The sequence below is a fragment of the Eschrichtius robustus genome, chromosome 15 (assembly GCF_028021215.1).
Source record: "Eschrichtius robustus isolate mEscRob2 chromosome 15, mEscRob2.pri, whole genome shotgun sequence".
NCBI classification, from domain to species: Eukaryota; Metazoa; Chordata; class Mammalia; order Artiodactyla; family Eschrichtiidae; genus Eschrichtius; species Eschrichtius robustus.
This window is the reverse complement of record NC_090838.1, coordinates 35,326,796-35,348,592: the sequence shown is the minus strand read 5'-3', so window position 1 is coordinate 35,348,592 and position 21,797 is coordinate 35,326,796. Positions and strand designations below refer to the sequence as shown.

The following is a 21,797-nucleotide window of genomic DNA, read 5'->3' as shown; positions in this document are numbered from 1 at the left end:
TGCTTCAGTCACTCTGTGAGCACACACACTCCACTCCCGGCTCAGGGGCTGATCCAAGCATGCCCACACCTCAGGCACCACTGCCACCATGAGGGCACTCCAAGCCAGACCCAGAGCCAAGAGACATCCCCTCGCCCATGACATACGCTGTGGGAGAAAGAGAGATCAGGAGGTCCCCGGAAGCCTTTGCCACTGAAGACCCCGACAGCCCTCTCTGTTGCAGCAGACACCTGCACCCTTGGCCGTTGCAATCTTTACTGACACTGACCTCAGCTGATAAAGCTGAATGTGCACTATTGCCAGTGGGCCTTCCCAGGAGCTAGAACCAATGCACTCCACTTGCCTGGTACCCTTGCACCCACCTGCAGGTGAAGGTCTTTCCCCACTAAAACCAGTCTGTAAAGTCTGCAATGTCTGCTCAGCCAAATGCACAGAGATTAACACGAGGTTATGAGAAACATGAAAAATTAAAGAAACATGACACCCGCAAAGGAACACAGTAATTTTCCAGGAACTGACCCCACAGAAATAGAGATCTAGGATTTCCCAAAGAATTCAGAAGAATTGTTTTAACGATGTTGAGTGAGCTACAAGAAAATGCAGATAGAAAACTCAATGAAATTAGGAAAACAATATACAAACAAAACAAGAAGTTCAACAGAGAGAAATTATTTTAGAAAACCCAAACAAATTCTAAAGCTGAAGAATACAATGAATTAAATGAAAAATACAACGCAGATCATCAACAACAGACTTGATCAAGCAGAAAAATCTGTGAACTCAAAGACAGGTCATTAGAAATTATCCAGTCAGAGGAGGAAAGGATAAACAAAGAATGAAAAGAGAGTGATTCCAATTAGCAGAAAAAGAAGATCACAGCAGAAATAAATGAAGTAGAAACAAGGAAAACAACAGAAAAGATCTATAGACTAAGAGCCGGTTTTTTGAAAAGATAAACAAAATTGACAAACCACTGGCTATACTAAGAAAAAAGAGAGAAGATTGAAATAAATAAAATCAGAAGTGAAAGAAGAGACATTACAAATGATATCGCAGAAATCATAAAAGGATCCTAAGAGACTGCTATGAACAATTACATGCCAACAAATTGGATAATCTAGAAAAAATGGATAAATTCCTAGAAATATATAACCTATCCAGACTGAATCATGAAGAAATAGAAAATGTGAACAGAAGACTGAATCAGTAATCAAAAACCTTCCAACAAAGAAAAGCCCAGGACCAGATGACTTCACCAAACATTTAAAGAAGAATTAATGCCAATGCTTCTCCACATCCTCACCAACGTCTGTTATCTCTCATTTTTAAAAAAATAATAGCCATCCTAACAGGTATGAGGCAATATCTCATGGTGGTTTTCCCTGATGATTAGTGATGCTGAACACCTTTTTTGTTTGTTTGTTTTGACCACACCACACAGCATACAGGACCTTAGTTCCCCGACCAGGGATCAAACCCTCACCCCCTGCAGTGCAAGCAAGGAGTCTTAACACTGGACCACTAGGGAAGTCCCTTGAACACCTTTTCATGTACCTGCTTTTCACCAATGAGGATGATGTTAGCTGTAGGCTTGTCAAATATGGCCTTTAGGTTTATACATTACTTTACAAGTATAGGGTGGTGGAAGGGAGAGATAGTAAGTTAAAAATACCAAAACGGGGTTAGCAAATGCAAACTATTATATATAGAATGGATGAACAAGGTCCTACTGTAGAGCACAAGGAACCATATTCAATATTCTGTGATAAACCATAATGGAAAAGAATATTTTTAAAAATGTATGTGTGTGTATGTATGTATGTATATATATATGTGTATATATATATATATATGTATGTATGTATGACTGAACCACTTTGTTGTATAGCTGAAATTAACACTGTAAATCAACTATATTTCAATAAAAATAAATAAATAAAACAAAGCCTAAAGATCTAAAAAAACAAACAAACACCCAAAACTACACAAAACACAAACCCTCTGAAGAGTTAGCCTCCTGATGGTCTATCTAAGCTTTTTGACACTGGCGGCCAATACTAAGCTCCAAAATACAACAAACCTAATGTGGACTGTCTCATCAACAAGCATTCCAACCACCTTCAGAAAACTTTATGATGCCACAAATTTACAAGAATTTTGTTAGATCATGAAGGTAACAAAAAACCATTTAACAGCATTATGGCTGTTACACTCATTTTCACACCGTTATTTTACCTTCTATGAATGCCAGCCTCTATGTCCAAGTATATTGCACCAAGCTACTGTTCAGAGTTATTTCCTAGTCCTGTATTAAGTGCCCAGGAGGGCTGTCTAAAAGTTTCACAGCTCAGTGTATACCCGTCAATCTGCTGTTTTCTCCCTTTACCATCAGAGGTCCAGCTGAAATGCCAGTTAACTCCGTGAAGACACTCCTGAGTAGACTGGCACAACTAATAGTTCCCTTCCCACCACTTCCATAATACTCGTTCTTACTACTGACAGAAATAATTACATTATATTTTATTTGAGGGCTTATCTTTCAATCTCTTGATCTGGACTATGAATCATTCCCTAAAGTAAGGACCACATTACATTTCTGATGCATGTCTAGTGCACACTTAAGGGCCTGGTATGTTGCAGATGCTCAATAAACAATTGTTGAATTGAACTGAGTTCAGAATGGTGATCAGGGCATAAAATGAGCATGTCACACTCAGTGCAGGGAAAACTAGTTTCATTTTAGTATTTCTCATCTTCTACTCCTTTATCAGGCCTGCAGCCTTTGTTCTTTAGGGGGTTTTGTTTTTGCGGTTTCTATTTAGTGGTGTAGCTATATTATATTAGTAGCATTGCACTGTTGTGTTATTCTGACCACCTGAAGCTAAATGCCACCAATGCATTTTAAATTCCCAGCTGCACACCCTGTAAATTGAAACCATGACATATGGGTGTCAGTAAAGTTTTGCCAAAACAAATGCCAGTGACACTAACAGCTTTAATTATCATGTTTAGGATTTAATATATCAACTCATATAGATAAGTAAAATTTTCCTTCAGAAATAATTAAAAAAAGATGCAACAACATAAAAGGCAGGATCCTAGTTCACATTAAATACTTCATAGGCTATAATGAGTCTATTTTCATAATTTTTAAAAAAGAATGGCTGCTGGGACTTCCCTGGTGGTCCAGTGGTTAAGAATTGCCTTGCAATGCAGGGGATGCTGGTTTGATCCCAGGTCGGGGAACTAAGATGCTGCATGAGGTGGGGCAACTAAGCCGTGTGCTCTAGAGCCCGCTTGCCACAACTAGAGAGCCCATGTGCCAAAACCACTGAGCCCGCACGCTCTAGAGACCATGCACTGCAACTACTAAGCCCGTGCGCCACTAGAGAGAAGCCTGTGCACCGCAACAGAGAGCCTGCGTGCTGCAACTAAGATCCCACACGCTGCAACTAAGATCCCATGCACCACAATTAAGACCCGAGGCAGCCAAATAAATAAATGAATGAATAAATAAATATTTTTTTAAAAAAAGAATGGCTGCTATAGAAAGCTATTTATGAACTTCTCAAATAGAAATTTCCCCATTTCAAAGAGATTGTAAGCTTAATTAAAGCCAGCAATTCCATAAATACAAAGAAAAAGGAAGTACATAACAGTAGACAAGATTACCTAGTATTTAAAATGCAAGTAAGATCCTGCATATCATCAAGAAGAGTAAATACCGAAAACCCATAAAGCAAATTCTTCTGCTCTGCTTGATACAGGTCGTTTCTATAATAGAGGTCTGTATCAAATTCAGGCTCAATGATTAGTAAGATAACTAGAAAAATACTGAAGGCCTAAAGGAGGGCAACAAGCTTAAAAAGCAGAGATCAGAAATATTTAGTGCAAATGGTTAGAAAAGCTGTGCATATTTTTAACTTGGAACTCAGAGAGAGGTGAAGAGGATTAATTCATATTGCCAAGGTTTATAGCAAGAACTCAGGGCCTCCTGACCCTGAGTCTTACAATTACTGCTCAAGACAAATGTGAATTTCTCCCTCCACAACACTGGTCTGCATTCTACGTTGAGCAGATGAAAATTACTACGTCACAGGCTTGCTATATGAATAGTTTAAGATTTCCCAAATTTTTAAAACAGATAAAATATTCCCACCCCAACTTTTATTTAATTCACAATTTTCTACTTACAAAGTCTTGACGTATGTCATTGAAGTCTTTGCCATATTTTTCCAGTGCCTCTTCAAATAAACTAGCTTCAGAGGCCGACCATTCTTCCATTTCATCTCTGCATAAAACAGGTCCCCCAAGTGGTACTAAGACACTAATTGCACTGCTCAAATCATAGCTGTGCCTATACAACGTATCCATAGCATGAAACTAAAAAAAAACAAAGAAAATGGAGAGAAAAGATCAGCCAGAAATGCAAACTTGCTAGATTATTTAAGAGCAGAAATATTAAAATGCATGATGCACTTAATTAGCAACAATATACTTAGTATTTACTTTTTTAGTAACACAATTAAGAAAAAAAATTAAACAATGGATTTATTCAGTTATTTATAACACCACATATTGCTTTTAAGAACATGTTGATTTGTACCTTTTAAGGTATGTATTTTTTTAAATGCATTTGTTTGTTACAGCAACCTAACTATGAAGATCTAGGACCTCCAGGAATGAAAATGGGAACCCAGTAAGTTCCATCATCCTTTTGGTTAAAAGTGCCAGAGTCACTTCAGCTATTGTATAAGGTTGGCACAGCCTTCCTTGACAAGGGAAAAATATGTAGACAGAGGATGTATCAGAGTGAGAAAAAATATTCTCAGGTTGCAGTAAGAGAATGATATACTAAGAACAAGAGATGGAGAAAAAACAATGAAACTGAGAATGATGGTTAAGACAAAATTACACATCCATGTTAAACAAAACAAAACAAACAAAATTATATATCCATGTAAAAACAGTAACTTGGTTGAAATTCTGTAAGACCAAGAATAGATGACCAGGCTTGCTTGGAACAGCTACCTAGGCCAGTGTGGATTTCATATATATTTCAAGGGTGAGTGATTTGAAAGGAGGAAAGATAGATTAGGATAATATAAGTGGCTTTTTTCAGAAGTACCTTGGGTCTAGCTTATTTCAAAAAGATCTATTCATAATATGCATGCGTATTTGTATGTGTAGCAGGAAAACTGCTGAACAGGACAATCAGTTGTGTCTGGATAAGCATATAGGTGTGGTACAGATTTGGTTGGTGATCAAATCCTTGCCAAGTGAGAACTAGTTCTGTTTAAACTTTCTAACATGTGAAAGTCAAGTTTTACACCTTTTACAGAAAGTATCTTCTGATAATTATTAAAAATTGCATAAATGAGGATAGAGTCACATCTATGTTTCTTAAAAATTTAAATTATAAGTGATCCCAAGATATCTGGTAGGGGACAGTGGACAGTTCCCTACTGGTACAAAAGCATAAAATAAGCTCCAGTATCAACTAACATCTATTAAAGAGAAAAAAATTATTAGCTAAAATACACATTAAAAGTATGTATTTATACTGTGATACGTAAAGATGCTGAATATGAATTTGTTGACAGAGCTAAAGGCAGGATTTAGGACATGATTAGGAACAGTAACTAACTGCTTTAACAAGGGTTGACATCTCCCCTAAAATAAATCATTGGATTCCACAAAACAAAAGCAAGTAGGGATTTCATTATCAATTTCCTAGTTATAATCACAGCTAAGACCATACTGACCATGTGCAGTCTTTTGCTATATGTGTCACAATCATGGAATAATAACTTCAAGTGAATTTCTTCTCACCCTTCTGCAGCAAGGGTTACAAAAATGTTAGAACTGATCTTGATTCTTCCCTTATGCTCTGCAAACTTCAGAATCAACTAAATTCCACTTCTCTAGCTAACCTCTCACTTGACAGATTCAGCAGTTTTAACTGCATGTTACAGTTATACACTCTTAACACCATCCCTGAAACTAAAAAACTATTGTTTCTAGATACCTGATCTATGAAAATGCAAAGATCAACAGCATTGAGGGGTCCCTTCAAATAATAATATATTTCCATAAACAACTATTTTTAAAACTCCTAAATTTACAGTGGATAACTAAAAACAAAATAGTATTCAAAATCAATAATTATACAAATTAACTGCTGCTGAGATTCCTCAGGAGATACAAGTAATTTTTATATTGAACAGGTGCTCTGAAACCAAAAGTCACAGAATTAAATGAGCTTTTCTCAGCTGTTGTTATACCAACCAAAGCATGAATGGATTTTCAGTCTTTTGTTCATGTTAGATGAATGCAAATGCCTTCCTTATAGGCACTTTTTAAAATGACGATGGGCTATTATCTAATAAGGCTTCAAGTACCAAAGTAATATCCTAGCCTCTATAAGTGATTGTGACCAAAATCCCAAGTGATCAGGTTGTTTTTAAAGGTTCTGTTCTTTACAGAGTGTGTTTGTGTTACTGAACACTTAAGTAAGCATTTGCTTTTGAAAACTAGCTCCTGCACTGTGTCACAAATCAAATGGAAAGAGTGAGTCGGACTAAGGCTGACCACAGCTATGAAACCTCCATAGCCCACACATTTAGACCACTGCCTAGGGGAAAGTGCAGTAATGATCAGTATGTGTAGAAAATAAACATCCCATGAGACACAGGTACTGTGGAATGCCTAAGGAATAATCCTGTTAAAAATCAATGACCAGCTTTACAAAGGAAACCAGAGGATCACATTGTTTGCTAGGAGTCCATATTAACTCCATCTTTCTGACATACATAGAAGCTTCTTCTGAATGAACTTTTGTATAGTCTAATCCAACCACAAAAAGCTAATAAGTAAGTAAAACACAAAATATAGTTTCTAAAACAAAAGAGACAACATCCAGTGAAGACTCACAGAAATAAGCTAAGAAAAGACATAGGAGTTTGACAATGTAACCAACAACTTACAGTTTATCAGTTAAGATAAAAACTCAAAGAGCCAGACATATAAGAGAACATACTGGCTGATTCCATTTTTATGAATTTTGAGAAAAATAACAATTAATTTATGATGAGAAAAGTCAGAATAATGATTACCTCAGAAGAGGGGATCATTGACTGGGAAGAAGCATGAGGGAACCCTGTTCATCATCTACATCTGGGTGGTGGTTATATGGATGTAGACATAGGTAAAAATTTATAAGCTGTGCACCTAAGTGTACTTAATACACTTTATTATATGTATACCTCAATTTAAAATAAGATAAAGAACTTGAAACTGAAAATCCTCCCTCCAGATAAATACTTTGCAAAGATACCATCTTTTCAATAGAGATATAGATACACACAAATCCATTCAAATCTAAATTTTAAAAATCATAAGAACTCAGCACAAGCTGTTCTCTCTGCCAAATAGTGGTGAAGGTGTTGTCACATTTCATCTCATTCAAAACAGATGGAGATGACAAACAGAAGTATTTTAGGAGAAAGAGTGACAATGAAATCTTGGCAGTGGAATTCTCATCTTTTGTTCATTAAGCAGAATCACACTTGGGTAAACTGGACCATTGTTTGGCAAAAATTCACTCCCTCTCCTGGACCTCCAAGGGAGCATATTCTTCCACTCTGCTGAGGTTGGGCCTGGCCATGTGACTTGTGTGGCCAACTGGCTGTTAAGATGTGTGACATAACAGAGCCCTGACATGAGTCTGTGCATTTGGACTTGTGCTACTGACTTCTGTCAACAGAGGATGAGAGATACATGGACCAGATGTGGACCTAACCTGCAGCTTCTCACCCGAATCAGCACAGTACAGTTCAGCAGAATCCTAGACAATCTGTACAGGGGTGCACGAGAAATTAATGTTTGTTGTTTATAAGCCAATGAAATTCTGGGCATTGTAATAGATACTGCATTTTCCCTTTTGAGAATTAAGAGCTTATTCACCCAATGCTTAGAAATGCTGTGAGCAAACAGCCTACAGCTGCTGCTCCTCTTTGGAATGATCTCAAATTAAGAAAGGTTCATCGCCCAAGGTCATGCCCTCTTCCTGGGGCAGCCAGCTTCCAATGATGCAGGAGTGTAAAGGGTGAGGCCTTCACTCACACCGTATCAGAGCCCACCTTCTCCCTCTGTTCAATCCTGCCTCCTTCCCTTCTCTTCCACAGGTGTTGATCCCAAGAGTACTCCCTAATAAACTTCCAGCATGCAAATCTCCTCTCAGAATCTGTTTCCCAGGAACCCAATCTGTAACATGTAACATTATTTTGGCAATGGCTAACTGATACCCATATATATTCAATACTACTGATTTGCTCAGTTAAGAGTTTTACAAAAATTTTACATGTATAACTCCAGCACAAATTATAGCATTCAGACCATCAAATCTATTTTAAAATTAATGAGCATATGGTTTTTTCCAAGTAGAAATATAAACTCTCATGAGTAAACCTCAAACCACGATCAAGGCAAAAATTTATATATATGAGAAGTATGCCATCCAGTCAACTTTTGCTTCAATGCACAGTACTCAAAGCAAAATCCCTCACTCATAATCAGATTTGTTAAGACTTGGTTGTCATTCACTCAGATCAATCTATAAGACACCCAAGAGCTATGTTCTTATGTGTACTCATACCTTTTGATTATTATCACGAGAAAGCTCCAGGGACGGCAGGCCATAGTAGCCCCATGGCCCTAATGTCACTTCCAAACCTACCCTGAGCATAACTGTGGGTTCTTCCCCCCAGCTCTGATTCCAGACACAAACCAGGCAAATATGGAATACAACTATGTGGAGACACTGGAGAATAAGCAATGCAGGCAAGAAGGAGAGGCTAAGATCGTTCAGGAAGAGGAAGTATGAGAGATGAGCTTCCACACTGACCCGAGCTTTAACTTTGAGGTGTTTTCTAAACTGCTACAAGAGAGAACAGACCAAACAAAAAGTTAGCTGTGACTAGGCTGAGGTGAAAGTGGGCAAGACCTAGGGAGCAAAAGCCTCAGGAAGATTATATTCCAGGCCCTAAAGGAAATCATGATATGTTAAAATAATTGGTGTCATACATGTTCTCTGATCACAACCCCCAAAGCAATTTAGATTTATTTATTTAGATAGAACCACATTTCCTTGGAAATTAACTCTCAGTCAAATGCAAAATTATAAAGTAAATTAGGAAATACTTAGATCCAAGTGATAAAGAAAATACTACATATAAAAATATGAGATACAGAGGGACATTTATAATCTTAATTACTAATAACAGAAAAGTAGATAAATGAAATTAATGGGCTAAAAATTGGTCTTGTAAAGCTGGTATAGTTAATATCAGGGTAAAGCCAAAGAAAGGTAGAAGGAAGAAAATAATAAAGAGCAAAACTAAATTAAATAGAAAACAGACATACAATAAAGAAGATCAACTAAACTAAAATTTCATTCTTCTAGACAATAAAAGAGAAATTTCTGGCAAAACTATCAAGGAAAAAATGGGAAATGACACATAAACAATAACAGGAATAAAAAGCTATTTATAACTACAGGCATCAAAAAATTTCCTAATAAGAAAAACTATCAGGGAATTCCCTGGTGGTCCAGTGGTCAGGACTCTGTGCTTTCACTGCTGGAGCACAGGTTCGATCCCTGGTCAGGGAACTAAGATCCCACAAGCTGCACCATGTGGCCAAAAAAAAAAACCTATGAAAAATTGGAAAACCTAAGGAAAAATGGAAAATCTCCTGATGTAACTGACCAAAAGGGACTTTAATAGAATAAAAACTTACTCTAATTATTAATCAAATTATAACCACAACCCAAATAGAGGGACATGCTACAAAATAAATGGCCTGTGCTCTTCAAAATGCCATGGTCACAGAAGAGAGAAAGAATGAAGAACTGTTCAGGATTGAAGGAAATTAAAGAGATATGACAAGTAAACGCAGTAAGTGATTCTCAAGTAGATCCTGGATGAGAAAAAAAAAATTTTTTTCTCTTATTATAAAGGACGTTACTGAGACAACTATGAATCTGACTAAAGCCAGATTTATAGTACTATAAATTGTTAGTACTTTTAAATCGCTATAGTACTATTGTTACAGTACTATAACAATGTTCATTTCCTGAATCTGCAAATTGTATTGTGGTTAAGTGAGCAAATATCCTTGTTCTTTTAGGAAATACCTCCTCAAATAATACTTAGCGATAAAGGGACATCCATTCTGTAACTTACTCTCAAACTGTTCAGAAATAATAATAATATGTATACAGAGAAAGAATGATAAAGGAAACGTGGTAGATGTAAACATTTGGGGAATCTGGGTGAAGGGAATACAGGAAGTCTTAGCACTATTTTTGTATTGTCTCAAAATACAAAAATAACAAGTTTTAAGAAATTATAACAACAAGCCTTTATTAACTCACACTTGTAAAATCCAAATCTCTTCACCCTAGACAAAGAAGTTAAAACAATTTTCATTATATTTCTCCATATTTCAATTCTACGGTGACTTTCTAATGTTTCTTGTATTAGTTGTCAAATGCATGGGAGAAAAGTAAAGTAAAAGGCGACATACACCCAAAACAAAAAATAAAACAAAAACAAATTTAAGCTTAAATTTAAAAGAAAGAGATGGATAAACAGACCTTAACACTAGCAAACAATTCCCCCTAAGACAGTCTGCAGTGTCTCTAAGCCCGTTTAATATCATTTTAAAATTCTTATCTGCAATACATCATCAGACAAAAAGGAAATGTGCCTAATGTAGAATATTATTGCCATAATGATGTATTTAGAAGGAAGGAAAATTTCACGTTTCATATTTTTTACTGCAGTGGTAGTCCATTAGTTCAAATTCTAATTTTACAGTCTTGGAAACATGGATAGTACTCATAAGTTTTAGCAAACTGAGTTTTAAAAATTATATGAATTCTCATTTAATCAATTTTATATTCATTTTGAAGACTAGATTTTTTTATGTAAGTTGATGCCTAAAATGTTAATCAAAAGATTCATATATTCTGCTGAGTACAATTTCTATAAACGATGTAATGACTGTGATTTCCAAACTGTTCTCAATTCCTCAAAGCCCTAAATGAAGTGTGTGATTTGAACAGGAATCACAAATAAAGAGAGTGAAGTGCATGGTCAACAGCTGGCATTTTTACAAAGAGTATCTGAAGAATAAAACTATTGTTGGTTAAATCAACTTTCTCTTAGCAGAAAAATAAGTTAATTATCTTTTCTAAGTTCTTCTTGATGGGAAAATTTTTATTGTAAAAAGTATAGCTTGTTTTAAGCGGAAGATTTTAAACTGTATAGTGATTTCCTTGTAACAACTATATTAATATGTGTGGTTAATTATAGCCTAATGACCATATTCAAACTTGATAACCTACTACAATGATAATAAATATGGCATGAAAAAACCACTTTCAGACAATCGATAATGCTATAAAATCAGAAGAAAGTAAATGAGACTCAGCAAAGATGGGGGGGGGTGGGGAATGCATCATTGTTATCATCAGCTCAACAATAACAACTAATATTTATTGAGCTCTTACATTGTGCCAGATACTGTTCCAAATGATCTACAAGTATTATCTTGTTTAATCCTCAAGTTGATATCACAAGGTAAGTCAGAGACAGACTTTTCCAGAGGCTGGAGGAGGACACTGAGGCACCACCTACTTTCTCTCCTAGTGAGGACGGGACCTCAAGAGCCAGAAGAGCCCAGTGTTTGCAAACATTACCTTAAATGAAGGTGCATAAACTGCTGAACATAATTTCTTCTAGAATACTGATGGAAGCTCAAAAAGACGTGTGACATAGCAATAAATCAGTTGTCTTCCACCCAACCTGGACAGCCAATGGCACAGGGAGCTCTACGCCGCTCCAGAGAACGCAGGGGCCCAGGCCCAAGGCATGCTCTGGGGAGCCAATGCAGTTCCATCAAGTTCTATATGCTTGGATACATATATCAGCAACTTCCAGGGGTATGTCTGCATACCCTCTTCTTGTCAATCCATAACCTCAGGGCAGATGGATTTTATTTCCACTGCAGATGAGGAAACTCAGACACAGGGAGGTTATGTAACTTGCATAAGGCTATATGGATCAAAAGCTATAGATCTAAGGGGAAAAACAGAATCATAAAAGTAAATCCATTGGTACACCCAGGTCCATAGCAGCATTATTCACAATAGCCAAAAGATAGAAGCAACCCAAGTTTCTATTGACAGACGAATGGATAAACAAAATGTAATATACACATACAGTGGATTATTATTCAGCCTTAAAAAGGAAGGAAATGCCGACATATGCTGCAACATGGATGGCCTTTGAAGATGTTATGCTAAGTGAAATAAGCAAGCCACAAAGGGGCAAATATTTTATGGTTCCACTTATATGAGGTACCTAGAGTAGTCAAATCCAGAGAGATGTAAAGTAGAATGGTGACTGCCAAGGCCTGGGGACTGTTTTAAGGATCTGGGTTTTTGCCCTAAGTGCAACTGAAAGCCACTAAGAGGATATAAGATAGGGGACAGCAAAATCAGAATTGCATTTTTAAAAGACCGGATATAATACAGAATTAGAGATGTTCCAGCATGCAATTTCCTCCTTACTAATCAACATAGCCTGACCTTTCTTAGAACCAGAATTTAGCATGAGGAAACCTAAGTTTCTAGTCTTATATAAGTTACTTAACCATTATCTCTAATATAGTCTATCCCAGAAGATTTCTAAGGCCCCCAAAAACTCAAAAAGCTTTTATCTAGAATCCTACCCTCCAACCTGCTTTAGTCCTCAGAGTCCAGACAAAAGAGAAATCCAGTATCTCTGCAATTACCTATTCTCCGAGACAGAGGCTTTGTTCCAGCAATAGCTCCCTAACAGTGCACATGGCAGTTGGCCCTTCCAGTCATGAACAGGAAGTAACAGGCTAGAAAGTCCAAGAACTACTACTTAAGTAACTACTTCAGGGTTTACTTTGTTCTAAGTAATTTTGTATCCACAATGCAGGGGGACAGGGGAGTGAATGTAAGGATTACTGCACACTAATTTTTTTTTCTTTGCAAATTGCACTAAGTATACTTCCCATTTTACTGAAATGAAGGTGAAATCTATGAAGCCTCCGCGGCTTTAATGTTTTAACAATTATAAATCTCATTATATGTCTTAGACTAGCCATGTTTGAAATTCACAGCCCAGCTACCTGAAAATGAGGAAGTTATATCCAACAATCCTGCAGGCAGCTTAATTACCTGCTCCCAAAATATTACTGGTGATTTGATAAGTGGCATATATTGTCTTGGATAAACAGATGTGTCAGATAGGAATGATGAAAGCCAATTGCAGTCCTCACAGGACAAGCCACAGAGAAAATCACCTGAACAAGCTACCCAGGTACCAGCAGTTCCACAACCCTGCCCTCTCCATGGTCTCCAGATCCATGGTCTGGTCACCTGATAGAGAAAAGTACTAACCTGACCTGTGCAGGCCTGTGAACACTGAAAGAAAAATAAGAGCCCAATTCTTCAAATTCAACTAAACAATGAATCCATTTTCATTTAATGGCACAAAACAACGTAGCAGCCTTTCATATGCTGCTCTTAGAAAACAATCTGCAAAACTCACCAACATATTACTAATTTTTAACCACTTCCATTCACTTTTACAGAAATGCCTCGAGATCTTATATTTTAACATCAAAGTAGAAGGCATGATACCACCAGGCAAACAGGATTAAAGGTGCAGGTCATGGCATCTGAAATAACAAGAGACAATGACTTCTTCCTGCTTTTGACTTCTAAAAGATGTCAATTTTCTGCAACTGAAAATAATATAATCTCAACACAAGAACATACAGAAAGAGTCCAAGTGAAGTTGAACCTAGAATAGTTAGAACAGGAAACCAAGACCCATAAATGGTGACTCCCCTGGTGGCACAGTGGATAAGATTCCACACTCCCAATGCAGGGGGCCTGGGTTCAATCCCTGGTCAGGGAACTAGATCCCACATGCATGCTGCAACTAAGAGTTCACATACCACAACTGCGGAGCCCGCTGGCCACAACTAAGAGCTGGTGCAACCAAATAAATAATATTAAAAAAAAAAAAAAAAGGACACATAAATGTTGCAGACAAAAGAACAAATCTTGGGGACTTCCCCGGCAGTCCAGTGGTTAAAAATCCACACTTCCACTGCAGGCGGTGTGGGTTCGATCCCTGGTCGGGGAAGTAAGATCCTGCATGCCGTGCGGCGTGGCCAAAATAAAATAAAATAAAATGAATTTTTAAAAAAGAATAAGGGGATTAGGAACCAAGACGGCAGAGTAGAAGGACGTGCTCTCACTCCCGCTTGTGAGAACACCAGAATCACAACTAGCTGCTGGACAATCATCAACAGGAAGAAACTGGAACTCACCAAAAAAGATACCCCACATCCAAAGACAAAGGAGAAGCCACAATGAGATGGTAGGAGGGGCTCAATCACACTAAAATCAAATCCCATAACTGCTGGGTGGGTGACTCACAGACTGGAGAACACTTATACCACAGTAGTCCACCCACTGGAGTGAAGGTTCTGAACCCCACATCAGGCTTCCCAACCTGGGGGTCCAGCAACGGGAGGAGGAATTCCTAGAGAATCAGAATTTGAAGTCTAGTGGGATTTGATTGCAGGACTTCGACCGGACTGGGGTAAACAGAGACTCCACTCTTGGAGGGCGCACACAAAGTAGTATGCGCATTGGGACCCAGGGGAAGGAGCAGTGACCCCGGGGGAGATTGAACCAGACCTACCTGCTAGTGTTGGAGGGTCTCCTGCAGAGGCGGGGGGTGGCTGTGGCTCACTGTGGGGACAAGGACACTGGCAGCAGAAGTTCTGGGAAGTACTCCTCGGTGTGAGCCCTCCCAGAGTCCGCCATTAGCCCCACAAAAGAGCCCAGGTAGGCTCCAGTGTTGGGTCACCTCAGGCCAAACAAGCAACAGGGAGGGAACCCAGCCCCACCCATCAACAGTCAAGTGGATTAAAGTTTTACTGAGCTCTGCCCACCAGAGCAACAGTCAGCTCTACCCACCACCAGTCCCTCCCATCAGGAAACTGGCACAAGCCTCTTAGATAACCTCATCCACCAGAGGACAGGGAGCAGAAGCAAGAAGAACTACAATCCTGCAGCCTGTGGAACAAAAATCACATTCACAGAAAGATAGACAAGATGAAAAGGCAGAGGGCTATGTACCAGATGAAGGAACAAGATAAAACCCCAGAAGAACAACTAAATGAAGTGGAGATAGGCAACCTTCCAGAAAAAGAATTCAGAATAATGATAGTCAAGATGATCCAGGACCTCGGAAAAAGAATGGAGGTAAAGATCGAGAAGATGCAAGAAATGTTTAACAAAGACCTAGAAGAATTAAAGAACACACAAACAGAGATTAACAATACAATAACTGAAATGAAAACTACACTAGAAGGAACCAACAGCAGAACAACTGAGGCAGAAGAACGGATAAGTGACCTGGAACACAGAATGGTGGAATTCACTGCTGCGGAACAGAATAAAGAAAAAAGAATGAAAAGAAATGAAGACAGCCTAAGAGACCTCTGGGACAACATTAAACGCAACAACATTCACATTACAGGGGTCCCAGAAGGAGAAGAGAGAGAGAAAGGACCCAAGAAAATATCTGAAAAGATTATACTCGAAAACTTCCCTAACATGGGAAGGGAAATAGCCACCCAAGTCCAGGAAGCGCAGAGAGTCCCATACAGGATAAACCCAAGGAGAAACACACCGAGACACATAGTAATCAAACTGGCAAAAATTAAAGACAAAGAAAAATTATTGAAAGCAGCAAGGGAAAAATGACAAATAACATACAAGGGAACTCCCATAAGGTTAACAGCTGATTTCTCAGCAGAAGCTCTACAAGCCAGAAGGGAGTGGCATGATATACTTAAAGTGATGAAAGGGAAGAACCTACAACCAAGATTACTCTACCTGGCAAGGATCTCATTCAGATTCGATGGAGAAATCAAAAGCTTTACAGACAAGCAAAAGCTAAGAGAATTCAGCACCACCAAACCAGCTCTACAACAAATGCTAAAGGAACTTCTCTAAGTGGGAAACACAAGGAAGAAAAGGATCTACAAAAACAAACCCAAAACAATTAAGAAAATGGTCATAGGAATATACATATCGAGAATTACTTTAAACGTGAATGGATTAAATGCTCCAACCAAAAGACACAGGCTTGCTGAATGGATACAAAAACAAGACCCATCTATATGCTGTCTACAAGAGACCCACTTCAGACCTAGGGACACATACAGACTGAAAGTGAGGGGATGTTAAAAGATATTCCATGCAAATGGAAATCAAAAGAAAGCGGGAATAGCAATACTCATATCAGATAAAATAGACTTTAAAATAAAGAATGTTACAAGAGACAAGGAAGGACACTACATAATGATCAAGGGATCAACCCAAGAAGAAGATACAACAATTATTAATATACATGCACCCAACATAGGAGCACCTCAATACATAAGGCAACTGCTAAGAGCTCTAAAAGAGGAAATCCACAGTAACACAATAATAGTGGGGGACTTTAACACCTCACTTACACCAATGGACAGATCATCCAAAATGAAAATAAATAAGGAAACACAAGCTTTAAATGACACAATAGACCAGATAGATTTAATTGATATTTATAGACATTCCATCCAAAAACAGCAGATTACACTTTCTTCTCAAGTGCACACGGAACATCCTCCAGGATAGATCACATCTTGGGTCACAAATCAAGCCTCAGTAAATTTAAGAAAACTGAAATCATATCAAACACCTTTTGTGACCACAACGCTATGAGATTAGAAATGAATTACAGGGAAAAAAATGTAAAAAACACAAACACGTGGAGGCTAAACATTATGTTACTAAATAACCAAGAGATCACTGAAGAAATCAAAGAGGAAATCAAAAAATACCTGGAGACAAATGACAATGAAAACACGACGATCCAAAACCCATGGGATGCAGCAAAAGCAGTTCTAAGAGGGAAGTTTATAGATATACAAGCCTGCCTCAAGAAACAAGAAAAATCTCAAATAAACAATCTAACCTTACACCTAAAGGAACTAGAGAAAGAAGAACAAACAAAACCCAAAGTTAGCAGAAGGAAAGGAATCAAAGATCAGAGCAGAAATAAATGAAATAGAAACAAAGAAAACAATAGCAAAGATTAATAAAACTAAAAGCTGGTTCTTTGAGAAGATTAACAAAATTGATAAACCATTAGCCAGACTCATTAAGAAAAAGAGGGAGAGGACTCAAATCAATAAAATTAGAAATGAAAAAGGAGAAGTTACAACAGACACTGCAGAAATACAAAGCATCCTAAGAGACTACTACAAGCAACTCTATGCCAATAAAATGGACAACCTGGAAGAAATGGACAAATTCCTAGAAAGGTATAACCTTCCAAGACTGAACCAGGAAGAAACAGAAAATATGAACAGACCAATCACAAGTAATGAAATTGAAACTGTGATTAAAAATCTTCCAACAAACAAAAGTCCAGGACGAGATGGCTTCACAGGTGAATTCTATCAAACATTTAGAGAAGAGCTAACACCCATCCTTCTCAAACTCTTCCAAAAAACTGCAGAGGAAGGAACACTCCCCAACTCATTCTACGAGGCCACCATCAACCTGATACCAAAACCAGACAAAGACACTACAAAAAAAGAAAATTACAGACCAATATCACTGATGAATATAGATGCAAAAATCCTCAACAAAATACTAGCAAACAGAATCCAACAACACATTAACAGGATCATACACCATGATCAAGTGGGATTTATCCCAGGGATGCAAGGATTCTTCAAAATACACAAATCAATCAATGCGATAAACCATATTAACAAATTGGAGAATAAAAACCATATGATCATCTCAATAGATGCAGAAAAAGCTTTTGACAAAATTCAACACCCATTTATGATAAAAACCCTCCAGAAAGTGGGCATAGAGGGAACCTACCTCAACATAATAAAGGCCATATATGACAAACCCACAGCAAGCATCATTCTCAATGGTGAAAAACTGAAAGCATTTCCTCTAAGATCAGGAACAAGAGAAGGATGTCCACTCTCACCACTATCATTCAACATAGTTTTGGAAGTCCTAGCCATGGCAATCAGAGAAGAAAAAGAAATAAAAGGAATACAAATTGGAAAAGAAGAAGTAAAACTGTCACTGTTTGCAGATGACATGATACTATACATAGAGAATCCTAAAGATGCCACCAGAAAACTACTAGAGCTAATCAATGAATTTGGTAAAGTTGCAGGATACAAAATTAATGCACAGAAATCTCTTGCATTCCTATACACTAATGATGAAAAATCTGAAAGAGAAATTAAGGAAACACTCCCATTTACCATTGCAAAAAGAAGAATAAAATACCTAGGAATAAACCTACCTAGGGAGACAAAAGACCTGTAATGCAGAAAGCTATAAGACACTGATGAAGGAAATTAAAGATGATACCAACAGATGGAGAGATATACCATGTTCTTGGATTGGAAGAATCAATACTGTGAAAATGACTATACTACCCAAAGCAATCTACAGATTTATTGCAATCCCTATCAAATTACCAATGGCATTTTTTACGGAACTAGAACAAAAAATCTTAAAATTTATATGGAGACACAAAAGACCCCGAATAGCCAAAGTGGTCTTGAGGGAAAAAAACGGAGCTGGAGGATTCAGACTCCCTGACTTCAAACTATACTACACAGCTACAGTAATTAAGACAATATGGTAGTGGCACAAAAACAGAAACATAGATCAATGGAACAAGATAGAAAGCCCAGAGATAAACCCATGCACCTATGGTCAAGTAATCTATGACAAAGGAGGCAAGGATATACAAATGGGGAAAAGACAGTCTCTTCAGTAAGTGGTGCTGGGAAAACTGGACAGCTACATGTAAACGAATGAAATTAGAACACTCCCTAACACCATACACAAAAATAAACTCAAAATGGATTTGAGACCTAAATGTAAGACCAGACACCATAAAACTCTTAGAGGAAAACATAGGAAGAACACTGTTTGACATAAACCACCGCAAGATCTTTTTTGATCCACCTCCTAGAGTAAAGGAAATAAAAACAAAAATAAACAAATGGGACCTAATGAAAGTTGAAAGCTTCTGCACAGCAAAGGAAACCATAAACAAGATGAAAAGACAACCCTCAGAATGGGAGAAAATATTTGCAAACGAATCAACGGACAAAGGATTAATCTCCAAAATATATAAACAGCTCATGTAGCTCAATATTATAAAACAAACAACCCAATCCAAAAATGGGCAGAAGACCTAAATAGACATTTCTCCAAAGAAGACATACAGATGGCCAAGAAGCACATGAAAAGCTGCTCAACATCACTAATTATTAGAGAAATGCAAATCAAAACTACAATGAAGTATCACCTCACACCAGTTAGAATAGGCATCATCAGAAAATCTACAAACAACAAATACTGGAGAGGGTGTGGAGAAAAGGGAACCCTCTTGCACTGCTGGTGGGAATGTAAATTGATACAGCCACTATGGAGAACAGTATGGAGGTTCCTTAAAAAACTAAAAATAGAATTACCATATGATCCAGCAATCCCACTACTGGGCATATACCCAGAGAAAACCATAATTCAGAAAGACACATGCACCCCAATGTTCATTGCAGCACTATTTACAATAGCCGGGTCATGGAAGCAACCTAAATGCCCATCGACAGACAAATGGATAAAGAAGATGTGTTACATATATACAATGGAATATTACTCAGCCATAAAAAGGAACAAAACTGGGTCATTTGCAGAGACATGGATGGATCTAGAGACTGTCATACAGAGTGAAGTACGTCAGAAGGAGAAAAACAAATATATTAACACATATATGTGGAATCTAGAAAAATGGTGCAGATAAACTGGTTTGCAAGGCAGAAATAGAGACACAGATGTAGAGAACAAACGTGTGGACACCAAGGGGGGAAAGCGGTGGGGGGGTGGGGGTGGGGGTGTGATGAATTGGGCGATTGGGATTGACATGTATATACTGATGTGTATAAAATGGATGACTAATAAGAACCTGCTGTATAAAAAAATAAATAAAATTAAATTTAAAAATTAAAAAAAAAAGAATAAGGGACTTCCCTGGTGGTCCGGTGGGTAAGACTCTGTGCTCCCAATGCAGGGGGTCTGGGTTCAATCCCTGGTTGGGGAACTAGATCCCACGTGCATGCCACAACTAAGAGTTCTCATGCCACATGCTGCAACTAAGAAGCCTGCATGGCACAATTAAAGATCCCGCATGCCTCAACTAAGACCCGGCACAACCAAAGTAAATAAATAAATAAATATTAAAAAAACAAAAATAAATTTAAAAAACAAATCTTCAGTGCTGCCTGATCCAAGACAGACAACAATGATATTTAAACCCAAGCCATTTTAACAAGAATAAAACAGAAGAGGTAATATAGTGGAGAGAACTCCTCAGCAGGAGTCAAGATCCAAATCCTGTCTCTGAAACCATCTGTACAAACAAGACAAAACAAAATTTCCTAAACCTCTGAGTATATTTTTGCTTAAAAAAATTTAAAATGTAGTAAATAATTTAAGATAATAATATAATTAAAAAGTGACTCCAAATTGCTAAGTATGAAAGGAAATAAAACAGAAGAGACGGAAACACTGGAGGGTGTGAAAGTACTAGAAGGAGCATAACAGGCAAGTATTACAAACAACACACACAAAATGATATTTAAACCAATTAAGGTATAAAGGTTGTATGCCCTTTAAAATGTTTCTTTTATAATGGCCTTCACTGACAAAAACAAACACTGATTCTTGAAGACTCTGCCCTCTTCCAAAAGAAATTCATCTGCTGTCCCAGCAGTCACCAGCAGTGGGAAGCAGAGAGTCGCTGCAGTTGTGAACCAAGAGCCAACACACCTGCTCTTCACCTGTCAGGCCCATCTTCAGGCAAATCCCAGCCCCAATTGTCACAAGAGCTCTATCCCATCTCAGGAACAGGCTTTGCACTCTAGCCCCTCAGTGTAGAGGGAATTTGCTGGATTACAACAGAGACAGCACCCCCCTTTATAATCTGGGAAGCATTATCTCTTAAGAACAGTGTTAAGTCACAAGACACTGGCTACATAATAACAGTATATACAAGGCAAGATCATGCAACATTAGAAAAAAACTTTGCAGATTCTTATATGAAAGAGTGTTTATATTATACTGTTAGGAAAAACATGGGGTAGAGGGGAGACAAAATATAAAATTCTATTTTAAATAACTTCACCTATATGTTAAAAATAAAGTGACATGGAACTTGTCTTACCAGCTATTGGAATTTATTATACTGTGGTGCTTTCACAGGGACAAATAGATCAATGAAACAGAAGAGAATGGATTAAGAATCCTAAGCATATCTAGGACCATGAAATAAGATAGAAGGGGCATTACAGAATCATGAGGAAGCAACAAATTAATAAAAGGTGCTGGAATAATTAATTTTCCATATGGATAAAAACAAAATTAGACCCTTACCTCACTCCATTCTTAAAAATTTTAGTCCCAACATACCAAGTGTCCAAGTGTTGAAGACAACGTAAGGAAATAGATGCAGAAAGAAAAACAGTCATTAACTGCTTGTGGGATTATAAATTTCTAGTATGGTGTATAATAGAATAAT

General features: G+C 37.6%; 1 protein-coding gene across 6 annotated transcripts in view; it reads right to left on the bottom strand.

Moving 5' to 3' along the window:
• MTA3 (metastasis associated 1 family member 3) overlaps positions 1 to 21,797 on the bottom strand; it is a 155,343-nt gene that overhangs the window by 48,810 nt on the left and 84,736 nt on the right. For all 6 annotated transcript variants that reach the window (XR_011076632.1, XM_068564747.1, XM_068564749.1 and 3 more), the window contains exon 9: positions 4,195 to 4,383. Coding sequence is in view for 5 of the 6 variants with exons in the window: in XM_068564747.1 (XP_068420848.1) it covers positions 4,195 to 4,383 (189 nt within the window). In the remaining variant the exon portion in view is untranslated. The remainder of the gene's footprint in view (positions 1 to 4,194; positions 4,384 to 21,797) is intronic.